We start from the raw sequence: 23,998 nt of genomic DNA, 5'->3' as shown, positions 1-23,998 counted from the left end.
AACAGTGACAAGAGCATTTCCCACAGTAAGGTTTTAATTTACGTAAAGCGTGCAGGAAATTGACGCGCACAGTGAAGAACTACGCGAACGACGAATCGAAACAAGAACCTCGCCATTCCGAAACCGAAAGCTTCGCTTAGTGTTGGTACCGGACGCCGGAGGCGCAGCGTGTTCTTCTCTTTTCGCGATTGGTCGGTGAGCGCGAAGGCGTCCCCAACTCGGTTGCCATAACAGCGCTGTAAAAATTCAACATGGACCCACCATATTCGGCCGGGGAGAGTGCTCGGGAGAGTTGTTTGGGTCTGTGGTGTTCGGCTTGTCAAACGCACGCCTTGCTCAGCGGCGATGTGATGCGGCCGCAGTGGATCATCGCCTGACAGTGTGCGGCGGCAGCATTCGCTTCGCAGACTTCGCGGCTCGGAGAAGAGTCAGGATCTCCTATGAGCGTTTTCTCGGATTTGATCCTGTGCGGGGCATAACACGATGGCTCGGCAGCATCGAAAGCAACGTGGTTTACGATGGCTCGTGCTCTCCGTGTGCTACGTGCTCATCGGCGTCTTCAGCACCGTTAAAGGTCAGTTCTTGGACACTGCGAAACTATCTCACAACTCTTGCCAAGTCTGTGAAGTGTATGCCCGTTAAATCCAAGCGGACGATGTAAACAAGCGATCGCGCGACTCCGCTCCGCTTCTCGAGCGGCACTTCCCTGCTCGTCCCTGTTCTTGAAATAGGCTTAGTCGCCGTCGTCTGTCGGCGGATTTCGTTGCTGTTGGCGTTCCTCTGCGTTCACAGTTGGGTCTGCAGACACGGTGACAATCGTTAAGCACCTCGGCGAAATCCCTCTTCGCAGCGCCGTTAGATGCACATCGCTGCATTTGTTCCGCATCACCTCGACTGACTCATCCGGAGAAGCATCTCTCCTCCGGAGAGAGAAAGCGTGCGTTGGTATTGTTCCCGAGTGGCGTAGCTCGTGCGCGTACCTCAGGCGATTGGCAGTACTTTTATGCCATGATAAAGCGGTTACTTCCGGAGTTTTCTTGACCGCAATGAAACGTGTCTATCGCTTGGCGGGAGCGCTCCGCGTGCAGACATGCCGGTTGAAGAACTTGTCGGGAGATGGACACAGGGATGCTCTTTTACATGTGTAGTATTAGTTTCAAAACAAGTGTCGTAGGCACACGCGCTGAGTACTTACTGAAAAGCGCTTGCTTTGCATTTTTTTTCTTTCGGATTTTATGAGCAGCAGTTGTTTATAATTATGGCTGGAATGTTTTCTCCGTCTAGTGCTTATACTCAAGGATCTTTTATCAGTGTGCTGACATAGCAGATGCGCTTGTTCCCGTATTATGATTGAGAGTATGTGTGGTTATATTAGTTGCATCGAAAAGCGTCCGGCATGCTGTCATCATGGTTGGCAGCACGGAGTGGCTGCAACGCGACGAGCGCATGATTTCGACGCCCTAACAGTGACTACATGAAGTTTTGGAATGTAGGTATAAGTAAAGCCAGCTTCATCGCAGTCTCATTGCATCAGTCTTGCTGAAAAAATGCGCTATGTTAGCATTTGTTTTGAAAACATGAACGCACACGCTGCTGTCGCGGTAGACATTTTCTTAAAGCATCCTGGAACGTTCAGAAATTTAAAACTTTCTGAACTTTGCGAAGTAGAATCTGTTGGATTTATTTGTGTCATTCATGCCTCCTTAAAGGATACCGTGGCCGTGGCCAGCTGCTGTAGATTCCATAATCGAAAACTGAAAAAAAGGAGAAAAAAAAAAGTGTCCCAACTGCGATGGAGATGCTTTGCCCACTTTTTTTCATATGCCCTCTTTTGCGCGCATTGATTCCTAAGTATTTTACAGCATGCGTTTTCCGCGTAGGTGATGCTAGTTTATTCCATTAGCGACTTTGTGAGTGCTGTGGGCATTTAATGTGAGCGCCGCACATTTTTCATTTTATATTTATTATAGCCTCACACGCTGCTAGTTAAGTATCGCATGACGGATAGCGTAATACAGCTTCAGCGAGGGCTTTCTTCTTACTTATAGTAATTATGAAACAGAGAGAAATACGTTATTTTTGTTGTAAGTCATGTCTGAGTAGAGTATTCGCCTTCTCGATAGCTTGAGTAGATGTCTCGGTTTTGTCTCATCGTTTGCTCTATACACATGCAAACTAATTTGGACTTGTTGTCGAAATTGCAAACGGTTAAATAAATTTTGTCTGCGGGTTTCTTCGCTTAACTGGGGTTTCTTCGCTTAACTGGACTGCACTCCTTTCGTGGTTTGCTTCCCCACATCTCTTCCTAGGGTTCTTTTTTGAACTTGAGCCGCAGTTGCATATTCGGTAAGCAAATTGAAAAATGAAGTCATGCGGTTCTGTCCTTTTTTTCGATCGCCGGCATTTCTTTTATATAACGTTATTTTTGCTGCCTTTGCCCGCTGCGTTATAAGCATTTTTTTTTTTTCGTGTTCAAATGGGGGGCACACTGGTTGCTATGGCTGCTGTCGACAGAACAGCTTACTCCGGAGACGCGAGGCCAGAGAAGCGAGAAGTAGACAGCACGGCAGAAGAGCCAGGGAAAGAGGGGGACTTCACGCAGGTCCCCTATCTATTACTGCCAGTGCGACTTCCGAGGGGCGGCGTACATGCACCCTTCATCTCGGCGTCGCACCGTTGCCACTTTCGCTTCTGCGCCGGCCGGCCTGTTTTTGCTTCGCCCTGGGCTGCTCGCGGTGCATTTGGCTCGTGATCGATCATCCCGAGGCGGCGGTTCGCGACGGCGCTCGGACGCCGCCAGGCCCCGGGTCCTGGCGGCCGGCGGAGCTGTGTGTAGGATGACTTCCGATAAGCGAACAGGAGCACAAAAGGGCCGCCGCTACTGCGTCCGTCCGCGTGGTGTGCCGGCGCGTCATCATTCTCTCTTCCGGTCGTCGCGCACAAGATCATGTGCCAGCCCGCGTTGTTAATTACCGCCGCTCCCTCGGACGCATCGTCGGGAGCCCGTTTGATCGGCGCGTGTACCCACACTGACTGCCCCCTGGATGCTGGCACGGTGAAAAACTTCCGGCTGCAGCCAGGCTTCGGTACCGGCCTTGGCTGGAGTCCAATTGTGGGCCAGGCTTGTATCTCCAATGACCATTAAGAATGTTTTTGTCCTAAGCTTGTCGCGTGAGAACTGTTGGTAGGCGGGCCTCTCGGCCCATTGCCTTGTTCGCTCCCGATGCGAAATCCAACCTTGACCCGGCCGCGGTGGCTCAGTGGTTAGGGCGCTCGGCACTGATCCGGAGTATCCGGGTTCGAACCCGACCGCGGCGGCCACGTTTCGTTGGAGGTGGGAAGCAAAAGGCGCCCGTGTGCTGTGCGATGTCAGTGCACGTTAAAGATCCCCAGGTGGTCGAAATTATTCCGGAGCCCTGCACTGCGGCACCTCTTCATTTCTTCTCTCAGCCCATCCTTTATCCCGTCCCTTACGGCGCGGTTTGCGGTGTCCGCCGAGATAGGTGAAAAAGTTATTGCGCCATTTCCTTCCCTCAAAACCAATTTGTTTTTCTTCGGATCAACCGTCCCTCCAGCTACACAAAGTGTCTTCCTCACGGCAGCAGCGGTCGAACCAAGGGCTCCGTGATTGTCTTGCAAGGCAGCAAACGAAAAACGCCGGGAAGCATGCGCGAACGTGGCACGGCTATAGCTATAGCTGACTGGTTTAATACGATATCGCTTCGTTTCTTAAGCGAGACGCCAGTAAAGATACGGTGGCTCCTGTCGCTTTTTTACGACTCCTTCCCCCGCTACAGCAGTTGTCTGTGCCACAAAGCCCCATTACTATACGCGACAGAGGGTCGCCTTCTTCACTGCAACATTTCTTGATCGTCCCTCACCCGCCTCGCGGCCGCCATATACACAAGCGACATCGTCCCTGCAGAGCTTTCAGCACACTGTATACACAAATGTGGCGGCTTATGTAAGCACGCGAACATGTATGCGTGCGCTCGCGTCCTTCGGTGTGCAACGATGGCAGGGTGCAGTCTGGAGTGCTCTCATCGGTCCCCGTGCCGTGTGTTGGGCGACGTGTCCCAGCCTCTCTCTTCCGACGAAAGAGGGAGCGCGCGCGTTTAAAACGAGCGCGGAAATGAAGGAGCGTGGGAATGTCTGGCCTCTGTCACCCGAGACCTGCAGCAGAGCCTTTTCCTGGCGCCAATTAGGCCGGCGATCCCTGGTGCGCAACCATCCGCGGAGCCGGGGGAAAGCGCGCCACGCATCCATACTGCCGCGGTTGGGAGGTACGCTGCCGCTGAGGAATTTCGAAGATAGAGTGCATTGTCAGGAAGGGTAGGGAGGGGAAACAAAGAAAAAAAGATATGGGATGAGATTCACCGTACTTTAAAGTACGAAGTCATATCTAAAATATTCGGCTCTGCGCGGTGCTGTTATCTGAACATCAGCAGTTGTATGTATAGTGGCGCTGTGCAGAAGCATATTAACGGCTAGCACGCTTCGGAGTCAGCGTGAAAAATGTTAGGCCCCTGTATGGGCACAATTTTGGAGTCGTTCTGCTTATTTTGTGCTGGTGGCGCGGCGATTCCGGTAATGAATTCGAGAAATGAGTTGCCTGTGTGCATCGGATCTGAAAGCCAGCTGAAAATAATAATATAAAAAAGTGACAAAGTGTAGGGAGTGTGGCCGATACGCGCTTTGGGAGCTAGCATCATGCTCCGAAGGCCTAAGCTCTACGCTGGTGCTTGAATGGGTTTTCGGAGTTCAAGCCGCACTTTCGCAGAGGACGGCTATATTCCACAAAGGCGCATCAGCCGTATAGTGCTAGCGATGCTGTTGCCAAAATTAAACACCTGCTTCTATGCACGAAGAATTGGACTTGAGGAGAGTAGCGGCAGTCAGTTGCCTGTGTACTGCTGCAATGCTTTGTGGAAGCGGGTTGAAAATGAAAAAAAAAAAAGTCATTTCTATATAGCTTGGTGGTTGCATGCGGAATTGGCCCCTGGCACTACGGCAGCAGCGCAGTTTCTTGCGATTTGTCCACGAGGGGTATCATTCACGGACAAATAGCCGATGTGCCTTTATTATTGAACAGTTCTCTTCTGGCTGGCCATCATATAACCTCGTTCTCTGCCCGTTCGCTATCTTGATTGGGCTCGTGCGGCCCTCAATCACGGGATGCTCCAAGCTGGCAGGTTCCTTTTCCTGTTGTCTAATATCTGACCCAGTGCTCGGTAAGGCAGGGTAATGACTGACGCACAGAAGTAGGGACAAGGCCGGACTGTCTGATCGGCACTAAGCGAAAAATGGGCAGAACGGTACTGTTTAGCTATAACAGCACTGAAAATAAGGGAGTAATTACTCACCGGCATCAACACAAGCGCAGCCTCATATCTTGTTACAAATGTACTCCACCTTGGGGCATTCCCCTAAACATTTGACCAACAGGGCTTAGTTCTCGCGACGACCGGTTAGCCCGTGAGGAGTGGTGATCGTTTTGCCTTTTGTTTCTAAGGGAGCAATGGTTGCTCCTTGAAGGACTAATTGTTGCGGCAGCGCGTGCAGTTATTCCCCAGAGGACTAACCCCTCTACCCCTTTTAATCCTTTCTGGTTATAGGAATAATCGCGGGCTTTCCTTGCTACTCGCAAAGGCATACTAAACCTGTTTGACAATTCGTAAAAGCTACATGTTTAGCATTACAGTACAACAGCCACATTGACTGTAGTGGAGAGAGTCACCGCTTGCGAGATGAGTTGAGACATGGGCCCTTTGTGGACTGGTGGGGACATCCCGAGAAGTCGCGCTGCTGCTCGGTTCGGAGTTGCGTTCAACGAACTCGGCTTGGGAAGCGCTTGCCTGTGCTGGCCGTGCCCTCGCAAGGTTCCTTTGCCTGGGAGCGTTCACAGCGTAGAGTGTTCGGGGCATTCGAAAAGCGAACGGCTTTCCGCCTGAGCTGGCTGGCCGGACGGTCGTTCCAAGCGTTAGCCGCGTTTCGCTTAACGCGCGCGCGCCCTGCCGGCGCATGATTTATGGGCGAACAGTCTCTCGCGCCGTGTTTCAGTTTCGCGCGAATCAGCATGCAGAGCCGGCCGCAACAGCAGCGCTGTTCCGGATTCCGGTTTCTTTTCAACGCCCGAGCCACGGCCTCTGCATGCTACTCCTGTGTACGGGAGGCACGCACACGAGCGCTGATACACGCCGCGCGGCTTCGGTGTTGCGCCGGGGTATCACCCCTGATCAGTATGCGAGCCGCACAGCTCGGAACTTGGGTGGACGCGAAAGACGCCGCGACCGTAAAGGCGAGGGGGGGAAACACCCTTGTATAGCAGCAGTGGGCCCTAATGGGCGGCAGCGGCCGAGGCGAGCAAGTAAGTAAACACGATCCATTTCAGCCCGTCTCGGCGGCCTTATGGCTCTCTCTAAACTGGCCGCAGAGAGTCAGCCCGAGATGGAGACGCGCTCATCCATGTGTGTACCGCTGCTGGAAGCGTCTGCCTGCCCGCTGGAGATTGACGGTGCGGTGAACCCTAATTCCTGCGTGTCGCGGAAGAGCAGGGAGCGTGCGGCGCTTTTCATTTGGAGAACCCGGAGATGTTTGTGGCCGTGTGGCCGGTATCGCCGTGTAGCAGATCCGTCTTCTCCTTCTGGTTGATGAGGACAGCAGTGTGCAAATCTAATAGCAAGAAGAGTTTATCGAGATCTATAATCTCGAACACGGCTGTTTGCTGTGAGAACTTTCTGGTTCGCGTGAAACGGGACGAGGCGCTTGGCGCGCCTCTGTAACTTTTCTTGTCAGCACAACGCAAAGCGTGCGAACGAAGGTGAATTCGCCATCAGGCGAGTGGCTCTCGCCGCGCTGTTCCCTGTCAAGCTCCTCGATCAGTTTACCGCCGTGAAAAACGCCACCCCTGAGACACCTAGGGGCGGGTTTTGCACTTTGTCCCAATTTTTGCCCGTAGGGTAAATTTGCTTAAGGAGTAAAATGGATCCACCTAGCAGATGCCCCCTCCCAACTCGGGAACTGTGATGAGCGCACTGGTAACACCCTCGCCCTGGCGCAGGAAGGCGAAGCGCAGGAAGAATCTTGCACGAGCCACGAAAAAGCTGCCATAAAGTCAAGAACCAACCTTGTCATATACCTTCTGGTAGAAGCAGGTGTACATATTGAGAGACTCGGTCCGTTCGTGCAGGTGTCGGAGAGCGCGCAAGGCGTGCTATTTGAGGGACGTGTACTTGTGTGAGAAAGCGCCACTTCACGAGGTCTAACTGGCTCGCCGAGTTTGTGTGGAGCTTGACCTTGAGGGTTATGTTGGAAGAACAGTAAATAAATAAATGAATAAATATTGCCACTAATGGGTTTCCAGCCAGCGGTGGCGCGAAGAGATCAGCTTCGCTGGCCACTGCACGAGAGCAATATCCCATCCATTGAGCCGACCACGCGTCGTGTTAAACTGTAACACGCTCTTGCGCTGTGCATTGCACGTAGTCGTCTTCATCATCTAATACTACCATGGAACTAATATCGCTGCCAGGCGTGCCGACGACGCAACAAATCGATACCATTAGCCAGCCAGGCTGAACACATGCTTTCGCGCCTCTATTCGGTTTAAGTATACGTTAAAACCCTATACCACTTTTCTTCTGGTGTGTGCCGAGCAGTTTCGATACCGTATACATAATGTACCTCCGGCTCGGCTACTAAATCAGAGGACAAAATCTGTGTGCCCGGCCCATGGTGCCGTTCTTTAATTCCCTCTTCGCATACCAGGGCATGGACCGTTTGTAGTTGATACACATAAATCCGTTTCATGAAAGCGCCTTCCTTCCTTTGCTTTGCACTCCCCCCCCCCCTTTTTTTTTTCCCCGTGCAAGCAAAGCAGAGCAGTGGAGTGGCCTGGTTACGCGCGCAGTAACTCGTCATTCTCTCGGCTGCTCGGACCACTGTGCGCGGCCGAGGAGATGCGGCGCATGGCGGCCCTTTCTCTCTGCTCGGCGCATTCGATTTGTCTGCCCGGCCACGGCGGCGTGCTGTTTGCTGTTGGGCCGACGACTGCGGAGGGCACTGGCGCCGCCTCGTTGTGCCGCGGGCCTTATTCTGCTTGCGGCTCCGGTGCAGCAGTCTCCGCTGCGGGGCCCTGGTTTGCTTTCGACGTCTTTGCCTCCACTCACCTCGTCTCAGCGTTGTTTTGCTTTATTACTTTTTTCGCCACTGCGGAACGAAGTGTTGCGCGGTGCTTCTGCAGGGCAGGGAGGGCTCGGCCGGACCAAGTTAGAAAGTAGGCGGAGAGAGAGAGAGGAAAAAAAAACGATGGAAGGGAGGGAAGGCACGCGGGTGTTTGCACTCCGTCTTGCTCGCTTTTCCCGCCACGCATTCCGTTGACGCTCGCGTTTTGCGCGGTCCGGCGCGGAGCCGAAGCGGCCACGTGTGATTGCTACTATCCCACCCTGGTGGCGGATACCGCACACTGTGGACGCTGTGGGCTGGCCAGAGAATGGGCACCTGGGGGATGAGTGGGGTTAAACTCTCTCTAGCGCATGCAACCAAGGGTAGGAAACTGGTACGGTTTCGACTACTTCAGCGCACGTGGTGACAGGAGGAGGGCAAGGCATTTAAAAACATTCCAGGGGTGCGCCTAAGTCTGCCTAGGTGCAGTATTGCGAAAGCATTTCTCTTACTGCTGCCGATGATAGTTGCTGCGTGTTTGTTTCTTTATTCCTTTGACGTTTATAAGTCGTGCTTTCGCTCCAACTTCGGTTCTAACACATTCGAAGACGTAGGTCCGGTTGCTAGAGCGTCTAGTAAAGCACCCCAAAGTACGGATCAATTAGTTAATTTCTGGCTTATTTAACCAATTGAGTAATTATGTAATTCATCAATTTGACAAATTGTCAATGAATGCGGGAAGTAATTTACCAATCGAACTAATTAATCTGGTCAGATAATAAATTACACATCATTTTAGTGACTTGATTGAATATAACGAAATTGGTTATTTAATTATGTCACTAATCAACTAATTCATCAATTCGACAAATTACCGATGAATCCTCCCTGGCGCAGTGGCCGCTCGTCTCTGGCATCCGTCTTTTCGGCGCTTTCCCCTCGTCCTTCGGCGACATGCTCTGAGCACTGTGTCAACCCGCCGCGGTGGCTCAATGCTTGTGGCATTCGGCTGCCGCTGCGCCCATGGCCGCGGGTTCAAATCCCGACTGCACCCTCCGCAATCTTTATGACCGACGTAGCTCCTCTGCCCTCTTTCCATTGAATTATTTACTGTGCAGCGGGTGGCGTCTTCGTTGTGACGGCGCTCCTCGTTGGCAGTTCGCGGTGGGAAGGATATACAAGTGTCGCCACGCAGAAGCTGCACGGGCGCAGCCGTTAACATGCGAAGACGAGGACAATAGCGACGCGGCTGCTGCCAGCCGGCCCGACCTCCGATGGATTCCGAGGGGGCAGCCGGGACCACCTATACGTGCGCTTCAGAGCGCTGCCCTTCTACGACGTGCTGGCCGAAGTTCACGGGGCCGTTTCTCTCGCGTCCAACGGGAGAAAAAGATAGAAGATCAGATCTCCCAGGCCCAGCAGGTGCACGAAATCAGCGCTTCAAAGGAGTTGGGCAACCCAGAGTCGGCGCCGAGTGTGCAGGTGCACCTTCGGTCCTGTTTCCCGAAGCCCTGTGCGTGCATGTCAATGGCAGGAGCTGTCCGCTGCCACTTCCCATTCCTACGCGGAGGCTATAGGCACGAATAGCGGGATGTTGTGTTTGCCCATCAACATAGTGGCAATGTGCATCCTTTCCGCGGCAGTGTGCAACCGAGTGTGGGTGAGGTGGCTGACTACTATGTCGACTCAGCCGTATGCGGCAGCTGTGTTCCCGATGAGGAAGCAGACAACAGCGGCGCTTCTGCGCCGACGGGAGCAGAGAGGCGATCAGAATGCAGACGAGACCAGAACGATGGTCAAGCAGAAGCTGTGGTGCCAACCGTACTCGGACGTTGTGATATCGAGCTTTCGCATGACCCTCGCATGCCCGCAGGGAAGGACGGGAATGGGTGTCCTGTGTCGAGGGACGGACTGCAGCCGCTTGGAGTGCTTCGACGCGACCCACTACCTGAGAATGAACGAGAAGACGCTGTCCTGGACGTTCCCCTTGTGCGGACGGCTGGCCCCCTTTCCATCTCTGGTGGTCGACAAGCTGTTCACGGAGATCCTCGCGATGACACCTAGTGACTGCATTATGGTTCTCTTCCACGAAGACGGCTCCTGGTCCTCCCTGGCGCCCAAGGAAGAGATGGTGCCCGTTAAAGGTGCCAGTTCCTCCTCAGAGCTTCCCGCCTGTCGGAGCTCAACCCCTCCGACGTCTACGTCAAGCGAGCTATGCGAGAGACTCCGTAAGTGGTCTCGGATTGAGGTCATCGACCTGGCAGAACTCGACGACGACGAGGACAGTGGCACCGTCTTGTTGAGGCGCTGAAGAACTGTCCTGCCAACTGCAACGGCTCACCACATTGCGTTGGTCTTGGACATGCCTCCTGTGCCATATATGCAGCAGAAGCCATCATCCAAGGGCCTGAGGACATGCTATTTCGATAACTTGATTCATAACGTGATAGGAGGCAGAGACTAAACTATGATCGCAATGGCGATGGCGAAAAAAATGGCAACACAGTCGCCGTCCCGCTGTTATCGTCTTCTCACTTTCGCTTTCATTTAATGGAACTGTGCTGCAGGCACCTTGTGGAGTCTGGCACGACGGTCTTAACAGCTTTTAAATGTGCGTCTGCCATATTTTTATGTATATGCGAGTTCCGCCGGTCTGTCGCGCACCTTGGTTTGTTCTTAGCTCGGCGAACGGCGAAGAGCGTGCTAGCTCGTCGAGCACCGCGCCGTCTGCGTTCTTATGCAAACCTCGCCACACAAGGTGGACGCGGCGAAGAGCAGTGCCGACGAAACCAGTCTCGGAAGAATCCCTGCGCGCCTGCGCCACTCGGCCGACTTCAAAGGGGATGCCCGGTACACGTTTACCCAGTTCCGTGCAGCGCTTGTGGGACCTGAGCGTGCATCTTGTGCGCAGAACTGTCGTTCCTCGTATGAATAGAACCGCCTCGATGATTCGGGAAACAGTTACTAAAGGGCATATCCGTGGCGTGTATGCGTTGACTTTCCAAGGCGAGAACATTGCAAACACTCGAGTACACTGGACTTGACGCAGCTCGAAGTACTTATTCCACTTCATGCCTGAGTTGTCTGTTTGTCGGTCTTGTTAGTGAAAGCTCCAAGGAAATTGGTGTGCCGTGGGAGCAAGATAGGAGGGGCGAGATGAAGCACGTTTGTCGCAGTGCTGTTTAAGCGGGAATATTGAATGAAGCGCGCATAATTAATCACCTAATAGCAGGTGGTGGTATTAAAGATGTCCTTCAGGAGCGGTGTTAGTCCCCCTGTTTTCCCACTGTCTTCATTTGCGCTGTTTTTACAAAGATGAATTATCGAGGATAGCCGGATACAACTAAAGAACGCCGCAATACCATCAAAGGATGGCGCTTCAGACAATGTCGTCGACTGATTGTCCTGACGTCGCGGTTATTCCCATTTCACGGAAGCACATGTCATTCGCCTGTTGCGCTAAGGAATTAACCGCGACGTCATGAGAACCGGTCAACGCGCGCAATTGGCTGGAAGGACTCGAGAACTGCATATTGGGCTAGTTTGTAACAATTCATGATGATTCAACAGTGCGAACAAACGACTGAGTAAAAGAAGGTACACACAGAAGGACTCCTTGAGGGGTATTTGGCGTTGCGTTCCCCAGTTGTATCCGACTTGAGCTTTCGAAGACGTAACAGGAAGACTGCGCGTTTTTTTTTTTCGCTCTAACCCTTGCCTTTTTGTGTACAGTGCGTTCAATTTCGAAATAACTTGTCCACACTACTGTGAATATATTACGTTCTCTTTGCGACGGTTGTGGACTTGTTGGCTGAAACTGCGATTCCGTACTTGTTCAAACGCTTTAGAAAGTTCAGCTGCCGTCTCTACGCATGCTATACAGTGAGTTATAGGTTTAATGCGGCTCTCTGAAGGCTAAACGCAGATCTCTGCGTCCACCCTCAGTGGAAGCGATGACGCTTTTCCCTGTCGTAAAAATCGGCGCGGCACCCGCAGGAACAACCAACGCGTCCTTTCTGCACCTAAGGACGAGGTTCCCTTGTACACCGAGCACTTTGATTTGTGCAGGTGTGCAGTTTGTCAGTGAGCTGTTGGTCTTTCCTGGGCATCTGTCACCTGTGTGCCGCAGTCCGCCTCGTTGAAGAAAAAAAAATCCTCAAGGCGGGTGGAGACCGTCACGCTGCGTTAATTGGCGCAAGAGAATTGAGGAATTTCAGAAAGTGCTGGTTATTTTGGGCGAAGTAGCTGGAGTGTTGCCCCGTTGCCTTGACGAACATACGACTTGTAGTGACGTCACATGTGACATTGCTGTGTACTGACCAATGAGCAGGGCAAATTAGTGATCTGTGCTGCTTGCAGTGTAGACGGCAATGGCGCCATAATATCGGGTTAAGAGCTAGCGACAGCTGACGCTTTAAAACGTTTGTCTTCAATTATGCATGTCGAGGATATATGGTCACACATACGTCGCGTTTTGTCACGCAGCACCGTTTCGGGCTCGCCTAGAGGCCTCATTGGCGTTAGAGAATTATAGCTTATCTTTACTGCTTTATCCCGCCAGGTGGCGTCTTTGGCGCCTGTGGACGACGAAGAAATGTGCTCTTAATTTGTGTTGCTCTTGTGTGCCAGCACGGCAATTCCAGGAAACGGGCAGCATTCCCATGTTCTCTAAATAAACCCGTGTCGGCCCCTGCTCTGCAGATATAACAGTTACCATATTTGCCGTTTACCGCGCTAAGCAGCCAGGCCGATTAATCCAAAGCCCACCCCGCTAAACGCTAACGTAAACAAGTCAGCGATATGCTGTAACTATTTATAGTCGGACGAGCTCCGCGGCAAACTTGAAGCTCCGTCCAGACCGGTGTCTCCGGATCGCCTCTCTCTCTCAACGGCCTTCCCGGCGCTGCAGGCAATCGGCGGGGACAGGGTCCTGCGGACATTGACAGGCTGTCGTCCCTGCCGTGTGCGAGCTTTCACGCGCGGCCGAGCCGTAGTTCGAGAGGGGGGCGACAGGCGGCGCCGACGGAAGAGCGGCCGCCCGCCCTGACCGGCTGGATGGCCGACAGCCCTGCTGCTAGCGATTGATGAAAACAGACAGGGCAGGGAGGGTACGAGACAACACCGGTGGTGGGAGGCAAAGAAGAACAAATAATAACAGGGGAAAGGGGAGGGGGCGAAGTGGCGCGCCGGCTTTCTCCGCCGCCGGTTCACCACCGATGGGAGGCGGGAGGTCAGCTTTCGGGGAGTCCGTTCCCTCCGCGGTGGGTTGAGAAGTGGTGCTTCAGAGCCGTCTCCTGTTACCGGCGGGTCGGCGGGGCCCGGCAGGAAAATGGCGGCGGCGAACGGTGAGACGGGAAGGCTGTTTCGCCCCTCTCTTGAACCGGTGGTGTTTCAGTTCGTAGCACAGCCGCACACCTCCCCTGCGATCACCTCAACTCACTGTTCCATCCTCCCCTCCCCTCCTCCTGTGCCATGCCCTTGCCCGCACCGCGACGCTGCCCGCAGTTCCCCTTGCAGCGCTGAAACCCCGAGGAGGGGCGTTGCACCGCCGAGGCGGCGGACATAGCCGGCGCTTTCTTCGGGGAAGCCATCAGCAGCGGGGTCATCTTCCCTGTTGCTCCCGCGCCAACTTTGCTTTTTGCATCGCAGCAGCGGCGGCGTATTTTTCTGCCTTCGCGAAGCCACCGAACCTCCCTCGGGCTGACAGGGGTTGCTGGCGGCGGCGAAGGATGGGATGGGCAGAGCGAGCCGGAGGGGAAGCAGGCAGCCTCGTTTGTTCCGTGTACAACTTTCGCCCTGACCATGCTGGGAGATGCCTCGCCGATAATGATCTGCAGCTTGTCAGGGGCACCTCCGCTTAGAGTACCGCTCTTGTGGCATTCAGTGGTTTACGCGGGGGTTGGAAATCGTGTTTTGGTAGTGCGTGAACAGGAGGGCCAGTCGAGAACGCTCAGTAAAAAAAAAAAAAAATGGGGTTGGTGTCCTGAAGCGACGCATGTGCTGTCTATGAGGGACGCCATACTGGAGGGCTCCGGATCAATGTGACCTACTGAGCTCCTTTAGCGCTCTCTCTCTCTCTCGCACAACAGCCTTTTGCGTTCTGCCGCTATCGAAACGCTGCCGCCGTGGCCTGGAACGTGTTTCAGTTAAGTCTGTCTAAGGGCCGTTCTAAAAGGATGGCTTGCGTCATCTGAATTCCCCGCGAGGAGAACATCCTGCTGCCACTGCATGATGTTGGTAAAGTTCACCCGTTTACCTTTACCCTGCACACGAAAACCGTGGGAGGGTCGTGCACACTGTAAGTGGGACCCACAAGGCGGATTTTGTTGAGCGAGTCGCTCGAGTGACTGAATAGCGCGGGTGTAAAATTCTCAGCCCCTAGATAACAAGGAGACGGCTATTCTGACGTGACGGTCGTGGCGTGCAGTCGCGAGTCGCTCGGCTACACTCGATGGCGTTGCTTTCTCGCCTTAATTAGTGAAGGAAGCCTTGCTCCGTGGTTTCTGATTGGCCTCTATACACTTCGATTCCAAGTCAATCCCGTCTCTTCGTATCTTCTTGGTCTGGTTACACTCCTAGAAACGGCCTGTATTACACGCTTACGTGTCTGCGGCGTGCGGAAGGAATGCGATTTGTTTGCTGTCACAACCGGAACCGCAGAAAATGCCTCACCTTTGCACGCGTAACGCAGTGACTGGTTTTTCCAACGGTCACCACTGGTGCTTATAACGGCGCTCGAGTGTATATATAGTATGCGGGCTCCGCCTGCACCGGCTACCAACAAAGACGTCTCTGAAACTTCGTGTGGAGATTGCATCGAGTGAAGTGCGTGGGTGGTGCGTGCGGTGCTGGTGTTCGCATCCAGACTAGAAGGAAAGAGGAGCGGTGAAATGGCCCTTTTTCGCCAACGAAGCCTCTTACCTTATGCTATAGCCCTATGCTATAGCCGGATACAACTCGAGAACGAAGCGGCTTTCCCCCGACAAAGGAACCCCTTCCAGGCAATGGTGTCGGCAAATTCTCGCGTACCTGCTATCGTGACTATGCACAGAGCGGCAGATGAAGGGGGACAGTCCCCTCCTTCCATGGACCCTGCATTGTCGCGTCGTTCCTTGCACTGTCACGCCAGCAAGTTCATGAGAATCGGCCGACACCATTTGCTGGAAGGGGGTGCTTTGTCAGGGAAAAGCCGCATCTTTCTTGAGTTGTATCCGACTGCAGTAACCGATCACCGCTCGGTTGCTCGTCGTTTGCCGTTGCTCGAGTTGCCTCGCCGTGTGGCCGTCTCGGTTGTGCCGTGGCTCTGCCAGGAAGGACGGCGAGCCTTCTTGGGAGGGAGCGGAGGAGGCCCTCTTCGCTGCGGCGACCGCGGCGCGGCTCGCGATCCATTCATCAACGTCGCTTCGCACCGTTCCACGCTGGGACTAGCTCGCTTCCCTCGGGGTTCTTCTTATTTCGCTCCGAGCTGCGGAAACCCAAACGCTAGGCAAGCAGAACGGAAGGATTCGAACTGCTGCTGCTGCTGCTACGCCAGCGTCGCCGTGCTCTTCGGTCCCCGGAGAGAGCCTCGATCCCCCGCGGTGCCCAGGTAGAGCCGCGTAGCTGCGGTCGTTGCCGAAATTTCCGCCTCGCCAATTCTCCTCCCGGGGGCCGTAAAAGTTTCACCCGTCGAATTAGCGTGCCCTTTCGTTGGACGCCTTCGCTGCTCGCTTCGCAGCTCATTTGTTTTGCTGAGCGCTACTAGGACCGGGAGGCTTTGAGACGAAGGGCGAAAAAAACAACCACCATGAAATCACGAAAAAGAGACGAGCTCATAAGGAGACAAAGCGCCCTTGCCTTCCGTGAAGCCCGCGCGTAAAAAGAGTTGTGTAAAGGAGGCAGCCGTGACGACCCGGGGCAGACGACTGAGGGATTTAAGATAAATGTTTTTGTTGCTTCGGGCGGTGTAACGAAAGCGATCACGTGCCAGACAGTTTGGTCATTTGGGATTACTTCCTGCTCTACGTGATGAAGAAATGCATCCATGCATATGAGAGTATATAAATAACCGCCGGTCCTCTATGTAGATAGGCTCTCGACAACGTGTGTCCAGCGTCTCCTCTCGTCGGCCACCCGATATCATGGGGGTGCCTCGCATCCCGAGGAAGTGGAAAAGGGGGCACTGGTTTCGTACTGCAAAGGGCTCAACTGACTGCAACCGTTATATAAACTTCGTTTGGTGCGCCGAAAGGCTGACTGCTTATTTCCTTCTTTTATTGCCCCCCCCCCCTTTTTTTTTTTCTGCCTCTGTTATCTGAGTTATGTGACACGGACAAATAGGAACTAAGGCTTTAAGGGACTATTTCGGAACCACTACTCTAAGGCACTCTCAGACTCAAATGGGGCTCTGCCAGTGAGCGAAGTTCCTCGAGGTCCAGGGGTGCGCAGCGCGCTCTCACTTTCTCGAATGAGTCCACCAAGCTTTCGGAGCTCTGGCGCCGCTCTCCTTTCTCTGTTCGTATCATCGACAAGAAGCCTATACTTCTTCAACCCCACCCAAGTTCGTCAGCCGGCTGAGTTGTACTGTGGAAAACAAGATGGCCGTGTTCTGTCTTTACTAGCGATTGATCCAGGCTCCATGGGCTATGTTCTGTCATTACTGCACTTTTAACGTCGTGACTTCTATGTATATCTTTACCGATTTTAACCTTCATTTTCGAGGCATACACGGCTGTACGTTTTTATGTTTTCATTCTTTTCCAAGCTTTAAAGGTGACATGTTTGTTCACAGAGGTTACAACTGACATTTAAAGTTATATGGCTTCTGTATACCTCTAGCGGTGACCTCTAAAACTGACCGAGTGTGCGCCGTATATATGTTGCACTAACCGTTGCACTATTTGCTGCACCCCCTCCCCCACCCCCGCCCCCAGCCCTGCCTCCCCCCTTCGCGCGTCCTGGGGGTGCCTGCGGTTGAGAACCGCAGTTATATAGCCTCTGCAGGGAAACACGAATGACCTCACGTCCCAGTCAAGAATTTGATTTGTTATCGCCGCAGGCCGAAGAAGTGCACCTAACTTCTATGCAGACTTATCGCGATGTCACTACGGTTTCAAAGCAGGGCGAAATCGGATGCTGTTACTAATACACACCGTTAATTCACAACTGGAGTATAACACAGTTTGTTCGTAATGTACGCTGCAGTGACTGAGTAAATGTCTAGAGCACGGGGGTTTAATAAGCGTGTGAAAGTTTCAAACTCGCACGCACGCAGGCATTTTTTTTTTTGCTTACAGCGTACTAAAGATGCGCTCACATGCTGTTGTGCGTTTTTGAATCGGACATTTCTTCGTGCAGTGGCCAGCGTAATATAGCTCGCGGCCGCGGACTCCCTACCGTCGCCTGTTCTCCTGAAGTGCGTATTCGCAAGGCGAATGCAATGCGCGAAGGGCCTGTTTTTGCCTCGTTTTGTAGCGATGGCTGCGCTGGACGCCTACATTCAGTTGGCACTGGCCGTTGCACCCGCGTTTATCGGAGTTCAGTCCCATGCACCATTGAGATGGGGCCTTTGACAAAAGCGCTGGACTGCGTCCCTTCACTCGAGGAAGACACTGTCTTATTTATCGCGCATTTATCGCGCTGCTCTGTCGTCGCTGAAAAGGAGAGCCAACCGCACTATGGGAAATGGCTGGAAGCCATCGCGCACTCCGGGGCCTCTGTACAGAATGACTGACGCAGCACAGCGCCCGCACCACTGCGGCCCCCTCGAGGCCGGCTGCCCCGCCTCCCGTCAAACGTCCAGCGCCGGCAGCCCCATTGTGCTCGCGTCAAAGCCGCGTGCGGGGCCCCGTGTCGACATTACGCAAAATAGCTGCTGCACGAGTGCGCGGCTCCTTCAGCGGCGAGGCGTTTTATCGCGACAGCTGCGTCGCCTCTGCTCCACTTATCGGCACTGCTGGCCAGTTCGTCCGCGGACACCGGCAATCAGCGCGGGGAGCCCAACGTGGCCGCTCGCTCGTTCTGCACACCGCGTCGGGGACGATAAGTGCAACCCCAAAAAAGGAGGCGGGGGGTGGCGCGGAACGAAAGGACGTTCTCCTCCCTCCCGCATCTTTTCCTTCTGCCGCCTTTCTTTCTCCGGCCTCTGCGGCCATTTTCGCTCAATCGCGGAGCCGCCCCCCAGAGTTCGCACCGCTGCCACCGCGTCGTCCCCCTCCCGGCGATCTTCTCTCGGCCGGGAAGAAAGCTGCCAGCGGCGGCTGACGCGTGCACGCCGCCGCCGGCGAGCCTTGTGTTCGGGGTGTCCATTGTGGTTGTGGCGTTGGCGCCCGCCCCCTCTTTCAGCCGCATCCTCTTTCCACTAATTGTGTGCAGTAGGAGCCAGTAGGGCGTGCGGCCGCCACGCGATCGGTGCACGTGTGGTACGCGCGTTCGCGCGCCTGCCAGTGCACGCACGCGGACGCACCAGGCTGATCGAATGAGCGGAGTGATAACGGGGTCGACATCGGAGCACATGCTCCAGGTCGGTGACCACTTGTGCTTAATTAACATTGATTTCTTGGGGCTGCTTGGAGCAACGCGGAGTAACTGGGAAATGCTTGCCTAACGCCCGTTCGGATTCGTGGCCCGACATAGTAATCAAATGTGCGCTCTGATCGGGCACTGCTGCTCATGGTATAGCTGCTCGCTTCGCTGTTCAGATTGCACGATGTCTTCTTTATCATTTTTCACAACGCTTGTTAAGGATGCAGAGCACGCACGTATTGTACTGCTACGCGCGGACCCGGGTAAGGGAACACGTGCAGGTGTCGTGCAGTCTGCAGCTTCTAGCCTGGGATGATATGATACTGTCTCTTCAAACAGCACGTTAGACGAGCTGGAGGACGCCAGCATTGTTGTGGCAGTCGGAATTCTGACGGCAAGAGCGCCCTTCGTTGTGGAATGCATGGTGGGCTCGTGTACTGTTAAGGTCAAATAGAAGCTGGCTTGTGTCGGTAGATGTTCTAACTGCAAAAAAACGGTGGTTTAATTAAAAACGCAGCTTTTATAAGCTTTAAGAAATGTAAAAAAAATTAAACACAGCTATAATAATAATTGGTTTTTGGGGAAAGGAAATGGCGCAGTATCTGTCTCATATATCGTTGGACACCTGAACCGCGCCGTAAGGGAAGGGATAAAGGAGGGAGTGAAAAAGAAAGGGAGAGAGAGCTGCCGTAGTGGAGGGCTCCGGAACAATTTCGACCACCTGGGGATCTTTAACGTGCACTGACATCGCACAGCACACGGGCGCCTTAGCGTTTTTCCTCCATAAAAACGCAGCCGCCGCGGTCGGGTTCGAACCCGGGAACTCCGGATCAGTAGTCGAGCGCCCTAACCACTGAGCCACCGCGGCAGGGCCAAACACAGCTATCGCCGCTGGCTGTTTTCGCAAGCAAACAGCTTTTTTAACACGGATCACTGGTGCTAGTGTGATGACCCCCATAATGCGCAGGTCCACACGGGACGGAGAGGCAAAGAGACACCGTATGGCTCAGTTTAAACAAACAGGTATATTCAATAATTACACATGATTAAGATTATACATCAGAGGCTGGGGCGTCCGAGCTTACGTGCCGACGACTTCATGGGGGCGATGGAGTGGCTCCGGAGTTGGGCTCGAGCGGTTGCTGGCAGAAGCTGCACGCCGTCGGGCTTCGGCGCTGAAGGCCCTCTTGGCGAACGATGTCGTCCTGAGCGTGCGTTGCAGTAGAATTTCAATAGTCGTCCGTTTCTTCGAGGATGGTTCACAAACCCTTCCTCTAGTGTCGTTCGGCTTGGAAGATGAACAGGAGGCGAGCTTGTAGATGATGACAGCAGAGCATAATTTTACAACATACATATACAGAGAGTTAAACTGGAAAAAGCAGAACTGAATTTACAAAAGAACAAACTTTGCACTACTTTACTCATCGACCGGGCAGGTTAGTGCCTAAGTAGCATCACATTACATGCTAAGCATGGAGCCCCAGCTCAGACTGGACTGCATCCGTTTACATGTGCTTTTAAGCACTTGATTAACAAAGGACTAAGGGCGGTCATTTCCAGTGGCCCGCCCAAAGCATCAATTCTCCAATCCAAAATAACATGCGAGATGGGGACCACCCCTTGGGTTGGGCTTAGCCTCGAACCCAGAGTCTGTTAACAATACAAACTAAATAAACAACAAAAACGCCACCACTCTCAAGTGAGAGTATACACAGGCTCTCTCTTCGGAGCTAATTCACTAGCGCCTGTCTTTCCACATTCTTGGCGAGTACTGCCTGTCCGCCATGACAGGTGTCCGTCGCGGCCCTTCTGGGAAGCTGTGGGTGCCTTCCCGGCGATAGCCCACGACAAAGGGGGGGGGGGGGGGGAGGGAAAGAATGTCGTCTTCGCGGTAGCGCATAGCGTCGGCTGTGGTACGGCGCGCTCTGGCCCGCTGACAGCTCCCTTGTCCTGGAATGTGCCCGGAAATTGGGGAGGATAAAGCCTGTTTCACCGCGGCGGCGGCGGCGGGTCCGGTTGTTCTGGTCGTCACTCAAAGAGCATGGCTGGGTAATTGATGATGCCGCTGTCACGGGTCTCCGTCTGCGCCGCGCCGTCGAACGTGGATCCTCGTAGCACACACGGAATGTCACACTCGCTCACCCTCCAGAAGAATGTTCTCCGAACATTTGAGTCCACGCAGCTCCCCTTGTCTTTCTGAATCGCCTCGCACAGTGCGTCCGACAAAAACACTTTTCGCTGCACTCAACACCACTGCACAACACCATATGCCTCCGCTGTCATAACTGGCGTCTCCAGGGGCAGCACTGATCTTCTTTTACAGATAAACATGAAACTCAGCACCCAAGCCTCTCTTTTCTAGTCCAAACTGGACGAAATAAATTTACCACAGTTATAAAGGAGCTCCCACTTCTAGCACGATCACGGCACAGACAAAAATATAGATAACGAAAGGAAGTAGGGCAGGTTCTGCATGCGCTCCGCATGCTCTCCTGTGAAGGTGTTACTTAATGACAGAAAGGTTTAACTACCAACTCCGATAACTTAACACATAAGCACATAGCAATGTTATGAGCTGTGGCATTACACAATTCTAACCAGTTCAAAACTCCGCTCTGTTTACGCCATTAGTCCGACTTAGCTTTCCGATTTCGCAGCGGATATCGGCCTTCATGAGTCATACTAAGTAAGTCTGTGCCCCTTTGTCTGCTTTGGGACTCGCGAGGGCTCGTGGCAGGAGCCTCTCCTGGCGTTATCTGCGCGGCAACCTCGCGCGCTTCTTCTTCTAGCAATGCATGAAGTAAATCCGGTGGCATTCCGGCCGTCACCTCGGGCGCCTGCCGAACAAATGCAGGAGAGGGCGTTTCTTGCGAACTATCTGCGCGCTCCGCTTCACTTCTGTCCCCATCAAAATCCGCGCTTTCCCTTTCCTCATTTCGTAAATACTGAACCGGTGCCGACTTGAGGCGATTTGCGTGTATCCTTATCAAACGCCGGTTCACGTCTCGGACTCTGAAGTTTACCGGAGAAAGCTTCTCGACAACCTCGCACGGTCCTCTCCACTTCGTCTGGAACTTACGAGCTAGCCCAATCTGCCTTTGGCAGTTTTCAATGTACACGCTGTCCCCCACATTAAACGGCGCGTCTCTAGCACTGCGATCGTGCACCTCCTTCCTGCGCTTCGCCGCTTTCTTTAAGGACTCCTTTGCGATGTCCCTCGCCACTTGCAAGCGCGATTCTAGCTCAACCTTATAGTCGTCCAGTGAACCGTATGGGACACGACGGGGGCCCTCTGGCACTTCACTAGGCTGGTCCGGGTCTCGGCCGTAGAGAAGAAAGAATGGCGATTCGCCCGTGCTCTCGTGTGCTGCGGAATTGTAGGCAAACATTGCATACGGGAGCCACAAGTCCCAGTCCCGCTGGTCGCGCGAAACAAAATGCGACAGGAACCCGGCCACGGTTTGGTTCAGTCGCTCCACCGCGCCGTTGCAAGCCGGATGGTACGGTGTTGTCTGCTTCTTAGCGATCTTAAGCAGCTCGCAAACTCTCCTCATTAGCTGCGACACGAAGTTCGTTCCCCGATCTGTCAAGAGTTGCCTCGGGGGTCCATGTCGGAGCACGATCTGTTCGACAAATGCTCTTGCAACCGTGTCTGCCTTCTGATCTGGGAGTGCTACCGCTTCCGCGTATTTTGAAAGGTGATCGACAAATACTAAAATGTACTTGTTTCCGGAAGTGGTCGTGGGCAATGGGCCCATTATGTCCATACCTGTCCGCTCGAAGGGAGCCGAAACCTCAGGGAACGGCTGAATTGGAGCTGGTCTTCGTCCCTTGGGTGTTTTTCTTTCGAGACAGGAATGACACTTCGCACAGTAGTCTCTAACATCCTGTCGCATGCCACTCCAAAAGTACAAACGCTCCACACGCCTGCGTGTCTTCGCTACGCCAAAATGACCGGCGCATGGCGCATCGTGAAACGCGCGAAGAACCCTTTCTGTCCACGACCGAGGTATGACGACTCTCTCCCAAGCGGTTTTCTCTGGTCTCCCTTTCCTGGTTGGCCTCGTGCGCCGACACAGGGTGCCGTCTTTGCCAATGAAATAACCTAGCTGTTCGGGGTGAGACGGTGCGTCCTCTAAGCTTTCGATTATTCGCTTCAGGTCCGGATCTTTGCACTGCTCTGTGCGTAATTCGGCGGGGTCGACTACGGGGACAAACTCATCTATAGCTGCCACGGCAGCTGTGCGGCTGAGTGCATCAGCATTCAGATGCGTCTTTCCTGACTTGTGCTCAACTTCAAAGCAGTATTCCTGCAGGTGTAGATTCCATCTAGCGAGTCGCGAGCTAGGGTCCCTGACACTCATCACCCATTTCAGAGGATGGCAGTCTGTGACTAGCTTGAATTTGCGGCCGTAAAGGTAGCATCTGAAGTGCTTTACTGCCCAGACAACGGCGAGGCACTCCCTTTCCGTAGCTCCGTACTTTTGCTCTGTGGGGCTCAGCTGTCGGCTAGCAAAAGCAACGGGATGTTCTTTGCCCTCGATAACCTGAGATAGCACGGCACCAACTGCGAACTTTGACGCATCTGTGGCCATAACGAAGGGCAAATTAAAATCCGGGTGGCGCAACAGCGGTGCACTCATTAGCTTCCTTTTCAGGGCCCCAAAGGCATTCTCCGCGTTTTCGTCCCAGCGAAAGGCGACATTTTTGGCTGTTAAGGCGGTGAGCGGCTTAGCGAGCTTGGCGAACTCCTCTATGTGCCTTCGGTAGTAACCGATCAGGCCGAGAAACTGCCGGACCTGGCGGACGCTAGTCGGGGATGGAAAATCCGAGACACACCTTAGTTTCTCAGGGTCCGGTCGCACACCGTCAGCTGAAACAACGTGCCCGAGGTATTTCACCTCGTTTTTGAGGAATTGGCACTTAGAGGGCTTCAGCTTGAGACCCGCTCCTCTTAGTCGCACCAAAACCTGCTCAATATCGCGCAAATGGTTATCAAAACTGTCACTGTATATGATAATGTCATCCATATACACGAAGCACAGCCTCCCCAGAAGACCTGCCAGGATAACATCAGCGGTTCTCTGCCAGACAGCAGGGCTGTTGGCCAGACCCATCGGCATTCTTTTCCATTCATAGTGCCCTGAGGGCGTGTTGAATGCCGTTTTCTCGGCATCTGCCGGATCCATTGCTATCTGCCAGAATCCCGCCGCCATGTCCACTACCGTGAAGTACCTGGCAGAGCCCAGCTGAGAAAGCGTCTCCTGTATATTGGGGATGGGGTATGGATCGATGCGAGTTACGGCATTTAGTTTGCGGTAGTCCACTACCA

At 53.6% G+C, this 23,998-nt stretch overlaps 2 protein-coding genes across 10 annotated transcripts in view; both read left to right on the top strand.

Annotated features, from left to right (window-relative positions):
• The first annotated feature begins 235 nt into the window (after positions 1–235).
• The window catches only part of fra (neogenin protein frazzled), a 503,762-nt gene continuing 479,999 nt past the window's right edge, over positions 236–23,998 (top strand). For 5 of the 9 annotated variants that reach the window (XM_077627837.1, XM_077627840.1, XM_077627839.1 and 2 more), the window contains exon 1: positions 341–574. In XM_077627837.1, coding sequence (XP_077483963.1) covers positions 484–574 — 91 coding nt within the window. In that variant the 5' untranslated portion in view covers positions 341–483. Of the gene's footprint in view, positions 575–23,998 lie in introns of all 9 variants that reach the window. The other 4 variants (XM_077627838.1, XM_077627841.1, XM_077627836.1 and 1 more) reach the window with 3 other exon arrangements.
• LOC144094930 (E3 SUMO-protein ligase PIAS1-like) lies at positions 9,733–10,574 on the top strand. The gene has a single exon (XM_077628799.1). It carries the CDS (start codon positions 9,755–9,757, stop codon positions 10,472–10,474), a length of 720 nt encoding a protein of 239 aa, XP_077484925.1. The 5' UTR covers positions 9,733–9,754; the 3' UTR covers positions 10,475–10,574.

The sequence above is a fragment of the Amblyomma americanum genome, chromosome 6 (genome assembly GCF_052857255.1).
Source record: "Amblyomma americanum isolate KBUSLIRL-KWMA chromosome 6, ASM5285725v1, whole genome shotgun sequence".
NCBI lineage: Eukaryota > Metazoa > Arthropoda > Arachnida > Ixodida > Ixodidae > Amblyomma > Amblyomma americanum.
This window is presented reverse-complemented; position numbering and strand designations above follow the sequence as displayed.